The 17682-nt window shown below is 44.4% G+C and overlaps 1 protein-coding gene across 4 annotated transcripts in view; it reads left to right on the top strand.

Moving 5' to 3' along the window:
• Nucleotides 1-17107, top strand: part of ASB11 (ankyrin repeat and SOCS box containing 11) — a 21492-nt gene extending 4385 nt beyond the window's left edge. For 2 of the 4 annotated variants that reach the window (XM_009276861.1, XM_009276862.2), the window contains exons 3-7: nt 2460-2567; nt 5433-5583; nt 5792-5926; nt 6854-7045; nt 10134-15491. In XM_009276861.1, the coding sequence (XP_009275136.1) occupies nt 2460-2567; nt 5433-5583; nt 5792-5926; nt 6854-7045; nt 10134-10258 (711 nt within the window). In that variant the 3' untranslated portion in view covers nt 10259-15491. Of the gene's footprint in view, nt 1-2459; nt 2568-5432; nt 5584-5791; nt 5927-6853; nt 7046-10133; nt 15492-15559; nt 17052-17078 lie in introns of those variants that run through there. The other 2 variants (XM_019471423.1, XM_019471424.1) reach the window with 2 other exon arrangements.
• Nucleotides 17108-17682: the final 575 nt, after the last annotated feature.

Raw genomic sequence — 17682 nt, 5'->3', positions numbered from 1 at the left:
GCCCCCTCCCAGCTTCTCGCTGGCAGGGCATGGGAAGCTGAGAAGTCCTTCACTAGTGTAAGCACTGCTCAGCAACAACTAAACCATCAGTGTGTTATCAACATTATTCTCATCCTAAATCCAAACCACAGCACTGTAACAGCTACTAGGAAGAAAATTAACTCTATCCCAGCCGAAACCAGGACACCTCCACTCCAGACATCTATCGAGGCATGGCTGCAGCTAAAGGAGGTTGCTGTTTACAGCCAGTATTCCCCCTCCCATTTCCTGATCCCTCTTTCCTTCACCTGCTGATATCAAATGATTTTTATGGAAAAGGAAGTGATGGAGGTTAGGAATAATAAGGAAGGGGGCTTATTCATTCAGGGCTTTGCTGGTTTTCTGACCCCTGCTATCTCCATTTATGCTGACCTCACACCATCTTGTTAGTGGGGCACCCGGTGTTGTGGTTATACACTAGATGCCCGTTATACACTGGTCATGGTTGTACACTGGTCGTGGTTATACACTGGAGAAGCACCTGGTGTTGTGGTTATACATCATTTAGTTCATCCACCCTTTCTCCTTCTCCTGAAGACATTTAATTTTGGCAGTGAAGGATGAGGGTCCTTGCTGATGAAAAGAGATCAAGGCAGCAATGTCTGTAGAGACTGAATTGGAGCTGATTCACCACGGCTTGATAAATGTAGGGACAAAGCTGTTCATGGAGCAGCATAATCATTGCTCATTGCTTCTAATATAGTTACACTACTAGCCTAAAATTAAATATGGAGCTGTGTCTTAGGGTATATGTGGGACACTCAGAAGTCTCTGCCGTAGGACCACAGCTTTCAAGAAAACCAGTGAGGCTTCTGCTCTCCAGGCAATGCCTGGACATAAGGGGATGATGGAACGCTGGTTTTAAAAGAGCTCAAGAACTCACCAATGCCTGTTCCAGCACCGAAAGAAGAGTTTGATTTTTCACATACATTGAAAACAAGGTTTAACATGAGCAATGTTTGGCAAACAGCTATAGTAAGATCTATAATTCATTCTCCATTTCATAATGGAAGGGATTGCTGTTTTGACCAAGACATCAGTACTTACGCTTTTGCTTGCAATGACTGAGTTTCATTTGTTAAATATATCTATATATGGATAATGATTCAGAATAGGTCTCCTTATCAGGAGTCTCTAGAAGACATTCCTCTTGAAGGAATATGCTGATCATTAAGTATGAAACATCTATACAATTAGAAAATAGAATAATCTCAACATTTTTTCAAGGTTTTATCTATTCCCCTGGCACTGATGTAATGTATGGGAAATTTTTAGCGACAGTTTTTGCATTAATAATGCTTTCACGTGACTGAAAAATGATTGTTTTTCTATTATAGAATTTCTAGCTTAAAGTGATTGCAGTGGTTGCTTTTAATGCTCATTGCATCAGGACTGGTGACTTTTTACAGTGTTACATTGCTCACAGATACTTATTTCTGCCCATTGCATTTGCTACTGCGTACCAAAAAGTGCATTGCTGCCATCTTGTGAGCTGCCTAGTTTATAGCACACCAGGTAGAGACCAACTGTGTTACAAAATATAAGACATCAAGCGGACAATAGAGCTGCTTCCAGGCCTGTTCTCACACACGATTGTAAAATCTTAATTACCAGGAGATTTAGCTACATTCTGGAGAAAACACATATGACAATTGCTTTCTCCTTTGTGAACATGTCTGGTTTCTGTTTGTGCAGGAATAGATGTAAGAACTGCCATTTAGGGAAATATCTATGACAAGGCATTTGTAAATCACAGTTCGTTCTTCCAGTGTAAAACATTTCCTGGGTGGTCAAATAAGAGGAACTGATTCGTGGGTGGGATTTGTCTCATCTATCTTATGGTTTACCAGGTACTTACTACCTCTGAGTGAAACACACTGGGCACCCCACCCAGGCAGTGGAAGCATTTTTAGGACACAATTCATCCGACTTGTTGGAAACAGCTTGTTTAGCATGGGACGAATCACATCCTAGGGGAGCCTGTTTCTCCCCACTGACGGAGCCGAGGGCTCCAGCCGAGCTGCTGATACCTGTGCCAGAGGTGTCCCCGTTCAGGAAGGTGAATCCCACCAGCTGTAGCTCCTGGTGCTGGACTTAATAGGGAAGGTAATGCCACCCTTATAAGTTAAAGAAACACGATGACTTTCCTGTGATTGACCCTGCATTGTAAAAAGCTAGAAATAGAAGGCACAGCTTGTCCTTGCTTCCTCTTTAACCCCACCACTAGCTGCTGTCTTTGGGGACGAGCACCGAAGCCCTGAACAGCATTAATCCAACACATGCACCTTCCCCAGACACGCACCCAGTGACGTGGCTCTCCCCTGCCGCGGTCCGACCGCCCTTTGCACCTGCACCGGCCCTGGGGAAGCCGTGTGGTTCGGGCAGGGCTTTCCCTTCATGCCTCCTGCCCTGCGTTGCAGGGTTTCAACGTGAACCTGGTGACGACGGACCGTGTGTCGGCTCTCCACGAGGCCTGCCTGGGCGGCCATGTCGCCTGCGCGAAGGTGCTGCTGGAGAACAGTGCTCGGGTGAGTCCCGGGGATGCCGGCGGGGACGTGGGTGCCTGGAGCGCGGGTGCTCCCTGCATCAGCGGGGATGTTGGACGGGCTGCCCGTGGGGCAGGGCCAGGCTGCGGATGGACAGGAGCATCCCGGGCAGAAACGGGGAGAAAGAAAACAGTGCTTTGTTTCCGTGGGTAATGGATTTGCCTTCCCCGGGTGGTTGCTTGGGTCACCCCGTTATTCTGTTCTGTTTTCCCTCTGTATGTGAAATATAGTCACGATTGATGGAAAAGGAATAAGAGATGCTAGGTGAAAATACCCTTGAAGAAAATGACTTATCCCTTTTTTCGCCCCATAACGATCACTGGGATTGGCTCTGGTTTTCTGTGGGATGGTTTGGGAGTCTCACGTAAGTAAAAATAGATGTGCTTAAAGCAATGAAACTTTTTATCTGCTAATAAAATAATATTTACCCCAGTTGGACCTAAGGTAGAATACATGTTAAAAATGGAGGTACAGGAATGGATGAAATATATAAAAATATATTTCATTCAGCTGGCTTTTCAAGTACAATTTATATGGCAAGAAACTGAGCAACACCGTAACAGGCAATCAAGCTATCCTTTGTAGAAGAAAATACATTTGTTAATGTCCTAAACTGTATGCCAAGTTTCAATCCCTTAGAAAGATGAAAGGAAAACCTCTTTCTGCTCAATTTTACTTGATTTTGGTATATTAATGAGATTGCCTTTTTATAGCTCAGAGAAATCGTCTCTCAACTACCTGTTGCTTTCCTAAGAAATCAGCCTGTTCCTGGTATAAAATATAGCTCCGGCGTTTTTTGGTTTTTGCTTTTCCCCTGCACTCTGTTCATAAATAAAGTCAACAGGCCGTTGTCTAACTTCTGGGAGAAAATGTGCCATTCTGCTGCTCTCCTTTATTGCTGAGCTCTTCTTTATTTCCTTTTTTTACCAAACCATTTACTCCACAACAGCTGTCTTACCATTCTTTCCTCTTTTACGAGTTAAACCAATGCCCAGTAGAAAGGGAAAGCAAGGAAGTAATTTTTATTTTTCACTTATCTCCTTGCTTACCCTTGGTTATCATCTTGCTGAATTGCTGGCCCTATTGTGAAATGATGCTGATAGACCCCCAGTGCCTCCAGCATCTCCAGCCACATCTGCCCGATGAGACTGGAGGGAGGCGGGGGGCAGTGATGGGCTGCAGGCCTGCAGCATATAATCTGCCTGAAATACAGATACCCCCGAAGCATATCTATTTCTTTCCTTTTGCTGTTTTAGAAGCTCTGCAGGATGAGGGATAGTTTAGCTCAGCAATTAGCAGGAGGGGAGGAAGATCAAGGAAGAGGCTGGGATCTGTAGTGACAATGTTGTTGAAACAGAGTCTTAGTTGGAGCCTTGCGATTTCAGGAAGAACAAGCTGCATTTTGGGCTCCAAAATCTGAGCAGACAGATGTCCCCCATGCTGTGGTACCTGGTATCTCCCCATACCATGCCGGCTCGCCCACCTCCTGGCCCCATCATGATTATTTTCCAGCCAGGTCTGTTCCCTCCACTGGTTTTCCATGAAGGTGAGCAAGCAGAGGAGGCACCAAGGAGCAGGGGCTGCCTCCTCCAGTGTACCTGCCTAATCTGCAAGTGCAGCTTCACGTGGGGGAGCGTGGCCTCGCACTGGCTGCTGCGTGGTTGGAGCCGCTGAAGACAGCAAGGACCGAAACACTGGAAATGGCAAGGACTGGCTTGTAATTGTGGGAAAAGCACCGTGTGGAAAAAGGAGTTAACTCATACAGCATCGTAAACAAGTCAGTAGTTCAAACGAACGAGGACAAATGTTATCTAGGAAGGTATCAACTGCAGATGGTCTGCTGCTGAATTACCCAGAATAAACCAATAGGTTCTTAAACATTACTGTCTTTCTCTGCTTTAAAGGCAAAATATCTTGCTAGTTAAATTGTGTGAGCTAATGTATTTCTACCCTGGTGCTCCGACCCCTTTGCAATGCAGGTCCTATGCTTGCACTGATAGCAAAGTCCTCCGACTTCCCCAGTGGCCCAGGACTTCTCCAGCCCTTCCTCTCCCGTCTCTTTCCTCTTCTCCCTGATTTGGAAATGGCACAAATTGCCACGTGCTTGCATAATCCATTGCCCTTCTCCAGTGTGCCACAGAATTAAAGACATGCAGATTTGCTGCATAATTTGCCTCTGAGGGCTTGCTATGTAGTTAAACATAGCAGCTACGGTACTGTGCACAACATAGGCTGGGGATTGTGCTGTGCCGGTGGAGAATGACAGATGGTGGTTCTTGCCAGGTCTTTACATCGGAGGTGGAGGAAGGAAATTCTCTCTTACACACACACACACACACACGCATATGAACACAAACTCTTTCAAGCTCCTTTTCTGTTCGGCATTAAGACTATGTTTCCATGAAAATTTCTTTTGCTGGAAACGTGTTTTCAGGTGAAAGCATTAAACATGAAGTAAATGTTTTCATTTAAAAAGCAAAGCCATTTTTATCTGAGCGTATTCTGGCTTTGGGTTGGTGCAAACTAGATGATCATGAAGATACTCGAGTTCTCCACACACTAAAAAATTAAAATCTGCATTTCCTGAGCCACTCTAGGAGGAGCATTCATAGCAGGCAGTGTCACTGCCTTATGGCACTAGCTATCCATGAAAGAGGGCAGACCTCAAAGGAGAATGTAACATATGTTCTGCCACAACATATAACTCTGAAAGTTGTTAACAAAATCAATTCTGAAATTAAACAAGACAAGCGTCTTTTTCTGGTGCATTTTTGGTGTGCGCATGATGCACACTGCAAGGGCGTTCCTCTTAAATCGGATTATCCCGAGTGTGTTTTGCTGTTCCAGGTCAATGCAGTCACCATCGATGGGATCACTCCTCTGTTTAACGCCTGCTGCAGTGGCAGTGTGGCCTGTGTCAACATGCTGCTCGAATTCGGAGCCAAGCCGCAGCTCAGGAACCACCTTGCATCGCCCATTCACGAAGCAGTCAAGAGAGGTAACGTTCAGGCTGTGAGTGAAGCTAATAATAACGAAGTGAGGAATACATCTTTTATTGATGTTAAAATATTTTTCCAAAGAAAAACTTGTCCGTGCTGGTACGGATAAATAGGCTTGGCTTATTCCCAGCTCTTGTGCCTCGTTGGTTGTATCTGTGTGTGTTCTGCTCTACAGCACTTCATTGACGGCTCTTCCTCTCTCCACAGGGCACAGGGAGTGCATGGAGATCCTTCTGGCCCATCAGGTTGACATTGACCAAGAAGACCTGCAGCATGGGACCCCGCTCTATGTGGCTTGCACGTACCAGAGGACAGACTGCGTCAAGAAGCTTTTGGAGCTAGGTACACCTGGAAAAGGGGCCAGGGAAGAGCTGTGGTGGTGTGAGCCAGCGCTGCTGGTCTCTCCGGGCTGCCTCTCCACTGCAAACATCATGGGTTATTTCCACAAGAGGTGTTTGGGCAGCCCGAGTCTGTGAGACTCGTTTGAAGCTATTAAAAATTTCACCTGCATTCATGAAGAATTTATTATTTCCTCAGTAAAAAAAGCCCTAATTACAGACACCTCCCTGAGACTGTCTGAATGTGAAAATAAAATACTTTTAGTTTTCTAGAATGATAACAGGAAGCACAGACAATGCTGACTAATATTAGTGACCAAAATCAACTCTTGATTATGATAAACTGCCATGCTAAGCATTAACTTCACCTGCTTCTCAGTGGATGATGAAGACAGCAGTAAAGCTGCTTGAAAGAATAATCACTGCAGGTCCAGGCACAGCCTATGAGCTAGCATAAATTTTTGCTGTCGGTGTACATTAGCTGACTTACAGCTGCTCGAAGTGTGGCCCTGCTGTGCCTGGAGAGCCCAGAGCAAGCATTTCGCATGCTGTGCTCCCGGAGTTATTACACTGAGATACCTAGAGGTTTTTTTTTCCCCCAGTAATTAAATTAACATAATCTATGTTAGATTTTATGTTATTAACAAATTTACAGACCATATGGTAGGCTTTGAACATCTATTGGGTTGAAGGTCAAACTGCTCGGTTCTGTCCATCACAGACAGGGTTTGGTAGCTCAGAGGGCATTTATACAGCAGGCATTTGACCTGCTGAGTTTTGCACTGCTGCTGTTGAGAGAAATGAGGGAGGCCTCTGTGCCATCTATCCCCTTCATTTATTGAGGCTACTGGTGGAAACCAGCCTGTGTGATGCGAGTTTGGACAGTTCCGGCTGCCTCCTGGATCTAACCGTGCACTCCTGTTCACTCAAGGAGCCAATGTTAACATGGGGAAGCGATTAGACACCCCCCTCCACGCGGCAGCAAGGAAATCCAGTGTGGAGGTAGTCGTCTTGCTGACAGACTATGGTGCTAACCCGAGATGCAGAAATGCTGAACTCAAATGTGCCCTGGATCTTGCCGTACCCAACAGCAGAGTGGAGCAGGTGCTGCTGCTTCGGGAAGGTAATGGTTTCCTTTCTTCTTCTTTTTTTTTTAAGTAGAACAGTATTTATTTCCTTTACCTAAGTACATTTTCTTAACTGCTTTTATAAGTAATGCTCTATATAAATTCTCTTAGCTTCTCTACTGATATCAAGCCTGCAGCACATGACACAGAAGTAAGCGATCTCTATTTTGTTGCTAGATCTGCCACCAAGTGTCAGGGTTTTAGTGGGTAAATCGGTCAGTTGTTCTGTACTTTCTTTTCCTGTCTACTGAAGGAAAATTATACTTATTTACCTATCGGGACTGTAAGGATTAAAAACCACCATGAAAGTTTATTCATTGATAATATTTTAGTACTACCATCTTGTGTTCAACTTCTCACCGTGGCTCAATGTCCTGCTTCCTGCAGAAAAAGCGGCATGAGTGTGTGTGCCCTTGGTCACCAGGAGCAAGCAGAGCTATTTGCCAGGTGGCTATTCAGCTTCACGGCACACAGCTCTTCCATGTGGTTCATGGGGCTGCAAACCCAGCACAAACCAGCAGTGCCCTTTGCAGCTTACTGTCAGCCTTCCTGCAATATTTCTGATTATCTTTACAGTCTACTGGAAGAAACTTCTGAGCAGAAATTAATCTAGATCCTCTTGTGCCATTTTCACCTCCACCACATGCAGCCAAAACTTGATGCATCCAATAGCAATATCCCTGGGATATGGACATGCTGAATTAAGTCCCCGCACTGTGTTTCCCAGCTCACTGGCACCCTGTTAGTCGGTCTATGCCCCCCAGGGCTTTGCCAGCAGGGAGGGTGAATGGTGCTCCCCAGGTGGGCAGCCTGCCGCCTTCCTGGGCACACCTCGCTCCCCACCAAGGAGCAAAGCACGATGTGCACAGAGAGCCTGCTTCCAGCTGCAAAATAGCTCTTGGATGGTAAATTAATATTGTCAATGGTGCACATAAGCTTTGTGCCAGCCCTCCGCACACAGGTGGGTTTTATAGAGGAAATGAAACATTGGTTTAATATCCTTCTGTCCTACTCCCTTTCTCCATGGCTTTTCATGAAGAGCTTTAATTTGTCATGTCTAAAACCTTCTGGGAGGACTTTTGCTTGAATGCTTCTCACCTCTTGTGACTTCTGTCCCCGCCTCTGAGATGTTCAGGACTCGGCGATGGCAGGCTGCGTGAGCAAAGGCAGTGCTTGCACATGTCCTGCTCCAGTTGCCCTGTGTGATTGAGAGTTTGTGTAGATAAAGAAATGTTCCGATATAAATAATTTTCTCTTCTTGAACCTTCTTTTGATTTCCACTTTCAGCTTGTCACCCTCTCCTCCCTTACAGTCAGAGGCACTACACGGCACTTCAGCTCCTGCTGGCTCTTCATTTTTCAGAAATGAAGTTTCCTTAGTTTCCTCACCTATCCCTTCAGTCCCGCTTTCAGATACTTTGAGGTAGCTGACATCTGCAGCTGCCCTTTCCCCCTACTTCTGTGTTTTCTCAGGCCCTTCTGTTTGAAATAAGCACCCCAGGGACTTCTCTTGAAAAGTTTTCTTTCTATCCCCTGACTTTTCTGCCATGGTTACTTAGATGGCTCCCTTTAATTGCTCCTCTTCCTAGCTATTAAGTGGTGTGAAATATAAAATGTTTCTGTTTTCCTAAATGCTTTGGGAGATGGTAGCTTCTTTCTTCACTTCCAGTGACAGTAGTGCAAGTGCTCTTTTCTATATATCCTATATTTTTCTGTTAATTTCTTCTCAGAGGGGGCACTATCAGCCTGTTTAGGCTCCTAAATTTTCCTGTAGTAAAAGCACAGATTATGAAGCTTGCCTGGAAGATATAAGGACAGGCTTTTAAACACACAACTCTACCCATTGCTTGCCAAACACTGCTGTGATCACTACTGTTTGGCCAGAAACCGGAGGGGTAGGGCTGATCCAGGGCTCGAAAACAGCACCTCTGAGCAGGTGCAAAGGTTCAACCTGGGGCAGCTCCAGCAAGAGGAAAGCGAAGGGGAGGCAGGGACATGTTCGCTGGCAAGTTGCTTGCATGTGCAAATGCATGAGATTGCAGAAGCAACAGAGCCTCATTTCCAGTGGGTTTGTGCCTGGTGTGCCCCTCACATGACCCGCGGGGGGATGGCCTGGGGGCACCTGCCTCGTCACCCTGCAGGGAAGCCACCGGGACAGCACTGCTCTGTGCAGTGCTGTGCAAGCCACTGCCCAAGCCGGCCTCCCCGTCGTCCCAGTGAGTCCTCCAACAGCTTTCCTACCAGTTGACTCTCAGATGTTTAACAAGAGTTTATCACATGTGTCAACCTTTCCTTCACGGCAAGGGAAGGGCAAAAAGGCCTCTCATCTTTTTATTCTTTTTTTTTTTCTTTTATATATATATTTTTTTATTTTATATTTTTATTTTTATTTTTTTACCCTGGGTGCCTTTTTGCACAAAATTTTTGGGGACTTTCTATCTTCGAGACGTTTTCCTTTCAGTCAGACTTAATTAAAATTGGATGACACATTAAGAAATTATTTTGGGGAGCGCTGATAAACTGACTGACATACGTAAATATTCAGAGACAGTGTGGTCATGTAAAAAGGCTAAGTTGCAGTTGCTACTTGTGCAGGTACCTGCTGAGACACCAGTGGTTGGAAGAAGCATGTTCTGTATATATGAACAACTAACTGTATTTGCCATATCCACCCTGTTATGGCTGGTCTATACTGAGCACCTCTGCAGCTCCCCGTAATCCCTCTTTATCCTCACAACACTGCTGGGAGTTGGGTTATTTTCTGAGCAAGGGCTATGCCTCCTGGTGCTCTCTCTCCAGTGCAGACACCTTTATGGCATTTTAAGTATTTGCTCAAGAAAAGATGCAGACAAGCCTAGCCGTGCATGAAGAAAAAGGTTTTCAGTGCTCATAGTTTTCAAATTGCTGAGACAGTTTTGACAACATAAGTTAAATATGAACAATAACGTATTTAGCTCTCCCTGACTTTGGCAAGTCATTGTGTAGTGCTTGATCTGATTTTCAGATCTTGCTGGTGTTTGTTGCTTTCTGACTTATACTGGTGGTGGGGTTGGGGGTCCTTGTTCTTGCCTTTGTTTTTTTACAGGTCCTGCCAGCCTAGCCCAGCTGTGCCGGTTGTGTATCAGAAAGCATCTGGGTCGGTCGTGCCTATATACAGTCCACAAGCTGCACCTGCCTGAGCCACTTGAGAACTTTCTCCTTTATCGGTAATTCTGTGACTATCTTTAAAGAAAGAGGAACAAATGGTTGTTTACTCCGAAATTATTATATTGAAGAAAAAAATCAAAGACATCATTTACTGTCTTCGGTAGATACCAAACATTAGCTGCTATGTGACAGTGCAAATTGAAAACACCTTTTCACAGACAGTGAATGATATTATGGATACAGTTCCCTCACAGTTTATTGCCACATCCACTTAGGCCAGGCTGAGAAGTTGTAATACATGAACAGCTCACCTGACATGTGTTTGTAGATGCACATGCACACATCCACCCACTCACAGACACACACAGAGGTTTCCCCTGCATTTAGTGTTATATTTATTCCTGTAGTATCTGTGCAGCTTCTTCCTCTTGTCTATCCAATCTCACTGTCAAAATCAAGGTAGTGGCTCTTATTCTTCCACTAGTGTGAGAATCAAAGCCTTCAGTGCCCAACGTCAGCCGTGTATAATATATTGCACATCTTTTGTCAGCTTTGACTTTGCATCCTGCCACCTCTTTCCCGTGGTCTAGTGGAGCCGTAGCAACTCCCAGCAGGCTCTGGCTGACCAGCCACTGTACATCTCCTCACCCTGAGCCCAGCTGCCCCCAACACTAACACATCTTGTCCTCTGAGGTGCAAATGGTTTTATCAAAGCAGATGCAGGGGTTTGGAGTAAGCCCACAAAAATGTGTGAAATTCTTAAAGAAACCTTCATCTCTTCTAGAAGAAGCGCTAAGCTATATCACCTGAGATCTGGCTGTGTTCATTACATGAACTGTTTTTCTTAGCTGAATTCCAGGACAGAACTGCAAATGTTTTCATAGGCACAGTAGGTCAGCATTCAATGTCTGTCCTTTGCAAGGTTTAAAGATAACCAAAGGAATGAGTTGTTTCTCTTCTTTTGGGCTTTGCATGCTTTGACGTTTCTCAAGGTAAGTCCTTTGGCTGTAGAGCAAGAGAGAAGCAGGGCCCCTAAGGATGGTTGTGCATCACTTAAATATTCTCCTTGATGGATATTGCTCGCCAGGAGGAGAAGTTTGCAGGCTTGTCTGCTCCCTCATCCCCTACTCTAGAGGCTTTCATCACCTTCCTGTGAGAACGGATTTTGAGTGTTATGACTGTGCACATTGTGGTATTAGTTTAAATATCATTAGGGTTAGTAGCTTGGACACAGCAAAGCTAAAAATGTGCACCTCTTTGAGTTGAGAAATGTGGGATCCAGCAACTGGTGCAACACCTGCGTGGCTCCGTAAAGGTTTGTTTATTTTTCCCATGGAGGTTGTTCTGATGGGAGAAACGTTTCTTCAGACCCGAGTTTTGGTAAACTTCTGCCATGAGACAGGCAATGGTGTTTCACTAGTTGTAGCAAAATGGGAAATAGAGGTAAAAGGAGAGTCTGTCTCCACTTAGTTCAACTTCACTGGTTCGTGAGGCCGAAGACACATTTTCAGGCTGTGAGACGTAGTGGTTTTATTCTGAACTATGCATGCTGGTACCAATTTTCACTGCCCATACATCTTAAATCAGGGGGAACTGGTCTGCTGGAGGCTTCCAGGAGCCTTGAGCTCCTGTACCTGCCCCAGCAGCAGCAGCCTCTCTGGTTCGATGTTAATCCCTTAACCACCGTGAGAGTTTCCCTCTCTGAGACATAGGTCTAATGTTTCCCATATTTTCTTACGATTAATTCAGCACAAGTAAGATAAATTGTGCTCCCAGTAGTTCACAAGACTGGACCTGCAATGTTACAGTCAAAAATGAATGTGGTTTTCAGTCTGTGTTTGCACATATTGAATGCTATCTGATGGCAAGAACTATTGCCCATAAAGTTGTCAGTGACATGAATGACCTTGTACAGTACAGAATATCATGAATCTCAGAGACTTGAACTCTAAATTCTCAAGAGCCTCTGAAAATCAAATACTATCAAGAAAGAAATGTCTATATTAATCTGATGTCAGCAGATCTCTCTCGGTCTTATCCTTACTGCCAGCTCACTTGCTCCGTTTGTAAGGTGGCAGTCAGAATACCATCCGCTATCTAAATGGAGAGGCAGAGCCTCAGCTGTGTGGGTTGTCAGACTTGCATTGCAATTAGGAACTATGGCAATTTATGGGATCTATTTCAGAATGTATAATACTGAATTGATTTCCTACTGCGATCATCAGTGAAAGCAATAATTCACTTGCATAGGATTTTAAATTGAAAAAATGTATCTTCATTAAGGAAATGCATAGTATATTCAGCCTCTCAGAAAGGTTTATGTTAAGATGCAGCAGAAGCTGCCCTGTATTTATTGCTGATATTAGCTTCCCATCAAAAAATCACCTCACCTTTGCTTCCTCCTGGAGATATCAGTCTTCCTGAAATTCTGTATATCAGAGGGTCTGGAGGGAACAGAGCCTTAATAAATCAGAAGAGCAGCTCAGAAGTCCTGACGTTAAGAAATTTCATTAGAAACTTTACCTAGACTTTCTTGCTCTTATCTCAAAAGATTAAGTTACCCATTTAATTTTCATTGACTGTGCTTTGTGTTGTAACAATGCACGGAAATATTGCTGAGGAAATAGCTGGAGGAGGTATTTAATTTTTTTTTGCAAATACGCTGTCTCATGTGAGGATAGGGAAGGACTGGGACAATTTGCTAGGAGGCTACTGAATCTTGTTGGTGATTTTTCAGAATGAGTTTGAAAAACATCTATCAGATGTGGATACAGCAGCTTTTCCCCAGGCGGGAGAATGGCTAACTCACAAGGTCTCTTTCCTTCAAAATAGGTGGCATCTTCTCTGTCATTCTATGATCATTGACAGAAACCGGTTATTTGGGTAAAATATAGTTTTCCTGGGAACACAGACATTTTTCAGTGCTGCAGTGTCCATTGCTATACCACATCTGCATGACTTTACCTCCAACAACTGCCAGTACTATCTGCTTCAGTGAAAAGTGCTGCATATCTCAACAGGAATAATTACACAATATCCTGGCTATTGGAAAAGTTCTTCTGAACCACAAACACTTACTGATTCTGAGTACAGACACTGACTTGCAGTGTAAAGTACGAGCTTGGGCTGTGGATGCTCACTAGCCATAAAGTCCTTGGTCCTGGGTATATTTTGCAGGAGTGGCTTAAATGGGTTACTGATGTACAGTATAAAACCAAAAGACTTCCTTTTATCGTTCTCAATCTGTTGGGCCACTTTTCAGTTTTCTTATCTATCTATTATGAGAGATCCAGTGTGGATTCAGAAATGCCAGTGATGAGGACCTCACAGATGTCAGCCTAATCAGATGTTGACTTCAAACCATCATTAATTACTCAGTATATCTCTATCATTGCTCATGATCCAAAGCAAAACAAAATTAAATGGGCTTTGTATCAGCCCTGTCTTTATCTTTATTCTAAAATAAGCAGTCTTCATATCTACGTTATTTCTACCAGTAGATGCATTCCCATGTCTCAAAACATCTTTGCAATCCTTCCCCCCCTGCACTGTATCTTTTCTCACATCAATAAGCTCCTGTTCATAGGCATGTCTCTTCTGATCATCTTTCTCCTGGATTCACATATTTCTCCTTTGTCACTAAGAAGACAGTTTTTAGTTTCCTCCTTGAGGAGTCTAACTCTTCAACAGCAGGAATTTTAGCCAAGGTCAACCTGTCTCCTTGTTGTCTGTGTTATTTCTCTTGCTCACCAGGATGCTGTGTTGGGGTCCCCCCGCCAAACCTGCACATCTCAGCCCTCCCTAGGCTTGGGGGAGGGCACTGGTGTTCAGAGAGCTCTCACCCCCGTGGCATGTGTCCTGCTCACAGGCTCCTCAGCTGGCTCATCCTTGTGGGAGCAGGGCTGCACTGGCCACCATGCTCATGCAGAGCTGGAGCAAGTCATTTGGCTGTGCCGGGTGCTGTCTGGGCTAACTCCAGGCACAGCACCGCTACTTGCTGGCTGTCTGGCTGCACATAGCTGGTTTTCTCTGTGCCTGATCACAGCAGGAGACATGCTGCTGTTGTTCACAGTTTGCACTAATTTGTAAAGACTGTTGTGGCAATGCTCTTCTTGCTCTGCCCTTGTTGCTATCTCAGCACCCTGGCCCAAAACCTGGCTCCACAGGTTTCCTTGTAGCTTGAGAGCACTTTTTCCCAGAGTCTCATCTGCAAGAAGTCTGGCTAATGGGCCACCTCCTCAGGGACATACAACGGTGAAAATAAATAGACCAACACATTTTGAAAGGGTTTAATGAACAATGTTCCTCACAGTTGGTAGGAAAAGAAAAGTTACATTCTAATTTGGCCCCTAAAAGATCCCCATTTTGGTCTCCTGACCAACCTGTTGGGTTCAAGTTGACCTCTGTTGCCTGCAGTGCAACTCTGCTATTGGCATTTAACAACCCTCCATCCTCTCTAGGACTCAGCTTTTCATAGCAGATGTGCCAGTCCCTGATTTTCCATCTGTCCGGCTGAATCTCCCATTCAGAGTGAAATTAAAAAGGGGGGAAAATGCTAAGCTGCTGAAACTTCTGGTCATACTGTAGGAGCTGATATTCCCCACGTCTGCCTTGAGGTGCCGACATCCCACCTTCCTAGGCAGACACAGGCTCAGAGGGAGGCTGTCCGTCCATCCATCCACCTGTGTGCTCCCTCTTCTTGTGACCGGACATGCCCGTGCCACTTTGGACAGCGGGACCAGGGGCTCATCTCCTCCCGACTCTGTCTTCCCCCAGGGAACTTGAGCCTGGTCAACATCCACCTCATGGCATTTAGACTTCTTCTCACCACCCGTGCTAGAAATTAGTGTTGTGCTGCCCCTGTGCAAACCCTTGCAAAGGGGGTCATTGTCCCCTCCATCCCACTCTCTGTCCTCCACTTGCTGTCTGCTCTGCAGGGCAGGAGGCGCAGCGGCTGCCCAACACTTTTCTGTCCCAAACCTGACCTCTGTCTCCTGCAGCGCAACTCTGCTATTGGCATTTAACAACCCTCCAGTCCTTATTGGATTGAAAATACTGGTGGTGTGTCCCAGCTAGGGCAAGTCTGATACTAATGAAAATGAAGCACCTTCACTGACTCTTAGCTGAAAAATCTGGCTGACCTATATGCGGGGCTGACAGTTCATGATGCCTTTGTACATTTTTTTTTCAGAAATTAACTTTTTTCGCATGACAATTGCTCCTCACTGTGATTTTTTTTAATGTTCCACAAGAGATGTCTAATATGTTAATGTCAAAATCAGATTATTACACATAGATCTTCTGTCTAATTTGATTTCTATTTCCTAAAAATTCCTTTGTCCTTAAATTCTATGCCATTTGTAGAAACTCATGATGGATATTGCAAGCGAACGAAAAACTACATTGGGTTTGGAATTGAAAAATCTTCAGTAAAAGGTACCAGGAGTTGTGGAAGAAAGCACAATTTGCATATTCAGTTGAGAATAACATCTGGAAGGGGAGAGAGAGATGAATCATCAGAGCATGCCGTTCCAGCATTTTATTTAACAAGTCAGCCAAAGCAGCGCATTAGTCAGCAAACCGTTTCAACTAATATATAAACTTACTGGCAATGGATAAAGTTTCACATGCGTGAAAGATTTTGAACTTATATTTCAGTGAATTACACTTATATATCTAGAACTTTCATTCACAGCAATCAGAAAAAAACTATCATAAATGCCAAAACCCAGCACATAGTCAAGATAGCAATTTCTGTCACTATGCACCTAGTCTGTGTTGTTACCTTCTACAAGTTTGGGTTACCAGAATCACAAACGCTAACTTGGCTCACTTTCATTCAGGCGCAAAACTGAGGTCTGAGAAATACAATTATGTTCCAGCTATGTGAAAAAATAAAGTGATTTTGGTATTTATGGTAACAAGGTATTTAATGCTTTTATTTATCTACAAGATGTACCAAAATCTGTGGTGACTAGGAACAGGGGAAAAAATGAGACTCCCAAACCAGTCTTTGTGGGGAAGGAAAGGTTTGGGTTTAAACCCATGTTTTTTTGAAACAACCTAATGGAATAATATACAGGGCTTTCTAGTTTCGTCCTTTCCCCCAGATGTAGAGATTCAGTGGAAAAGATCTGAAGACAGTGAGAGAAGAAATATCTTGCCTTTTAATAGCTTTTCAGGCCTGGAGGCTGCAGCTGTTTCATCTGATCTCCTCTGTAACGCAAGCCACAGGACCTGACCCAGTAATGCACTAACCAGGGCCGTGCTTTGGGCTACAGCGTGTTTTACAAAACGTGGAGGTCAAGCAGGCTCCCCTGCGCAGCGCGGGCGCCCCCCCCCGGGAGCCGCTCTGCCGCTGTTAGTGCCCCAGGCCCGGGGAGGTGGTGGGATGGAGGGTTGTCTTCTCCTTTGCATACACCTGTTCTTGCCCAGAGCCAGGAGCTGCCGCCGCTGCTGCCGCCAGCGAGACGGTGTGCTGTGCCGGAGGGTGGTGCCTGGCCAAAGCCTGCTGAGCTAGTGCTGCGATTCTGGTAACCCAAACTTGTAGAAAATAAGATGAAAAATGAGGTCAGTAATGACAAAAATCACTATATTGACTATGTGCTGGGTTTTCTGGTGTTTGGTAGGTGAATTTTGCAGCATCATGCCATGTTTTTAGCTGTACGTTACCAAGGACTTGCTAGCAATATGTTTTTGTGGTGGATGGTTCATTTTCTGCCAGGTCTACTTGCTGGCTATAAATGTTAACATGCTGTAACAGTGTAGAAATTAAACAGGATGGGAAGGGAGGGAGATTTAGAGATTTCCAGAGAAAACTTGTTCTAACATTTATTTTCTGTTCTATGAGTGTTTGTGAGTAAAATGTGCTTTTTTCTCTTAGGAAGAGAAGAATTAAAGACTCCATAGGTCTTATGACTTACTCATTGTATTATGCCCATGTCGTGCTCCACCAACGTCACAAACATTAATCCCAACTTCTTTTTTTTCTGGGGTGGTGAGGAACATGCATTATGCTTTGTATTTGGAGAAGGGAGATGTATGAACTTACTGAATCCTGAAGAAAGTTAGTTTAGAGCGAGGATGTTAAAAATCTTTATTCCCTGCACTTTTCTCACACTACGTGCTGACTAAATACCTATTTTACTCTCGTCACAATGAACAAATGGTTATAGGTAGTGACAATGGCCCTGTGTTTTTTTGAAGGCTGGTGTAGCAATCCCCAAGAGGGTGATAGGGTTTATTAACAGTGGAAACAAAGCATATCTTTTCACATTTTATGCATTAACAAAAAAAAATTATACCAACTAGTTATGGCAACTGGGAGAGAAGTATTAAATGAAGAATATTAATAGTAGCGTAACACTGGCTGAGGACAGGGAAGGGGATGGGGCACGGAACACGCAGTGACTAAAAAGTTCAGCAATTTACTGCATTTTCAAATATTAAATCAGGGTATAGCTATCCCCAGATATGTTTCAAAGAAT

This window comes from Aptenodytes forsteri, unplaced genomic scaffold (genome assembly GCF_000699145.1).
Source record: "Aptenodytes forsteri isolate BGI_AS27 unplaced genomic scaffold, ASM69914v1 Scaffold273, whole genome shotgun sequence".
In the NCBI taxonomy this organism is placed as follows: Eukaryota; Metazoa; Chordata; class Aves; order Sphenisciformes; family Spheniscidae; genus Aptenodytes; species Aptenodytes forsteri.
The sequence above is the reverse complement of the archived record's forward strand: the minus strand, read 5'-3'. Positions and strand labels throughout refer to the sequence as shown.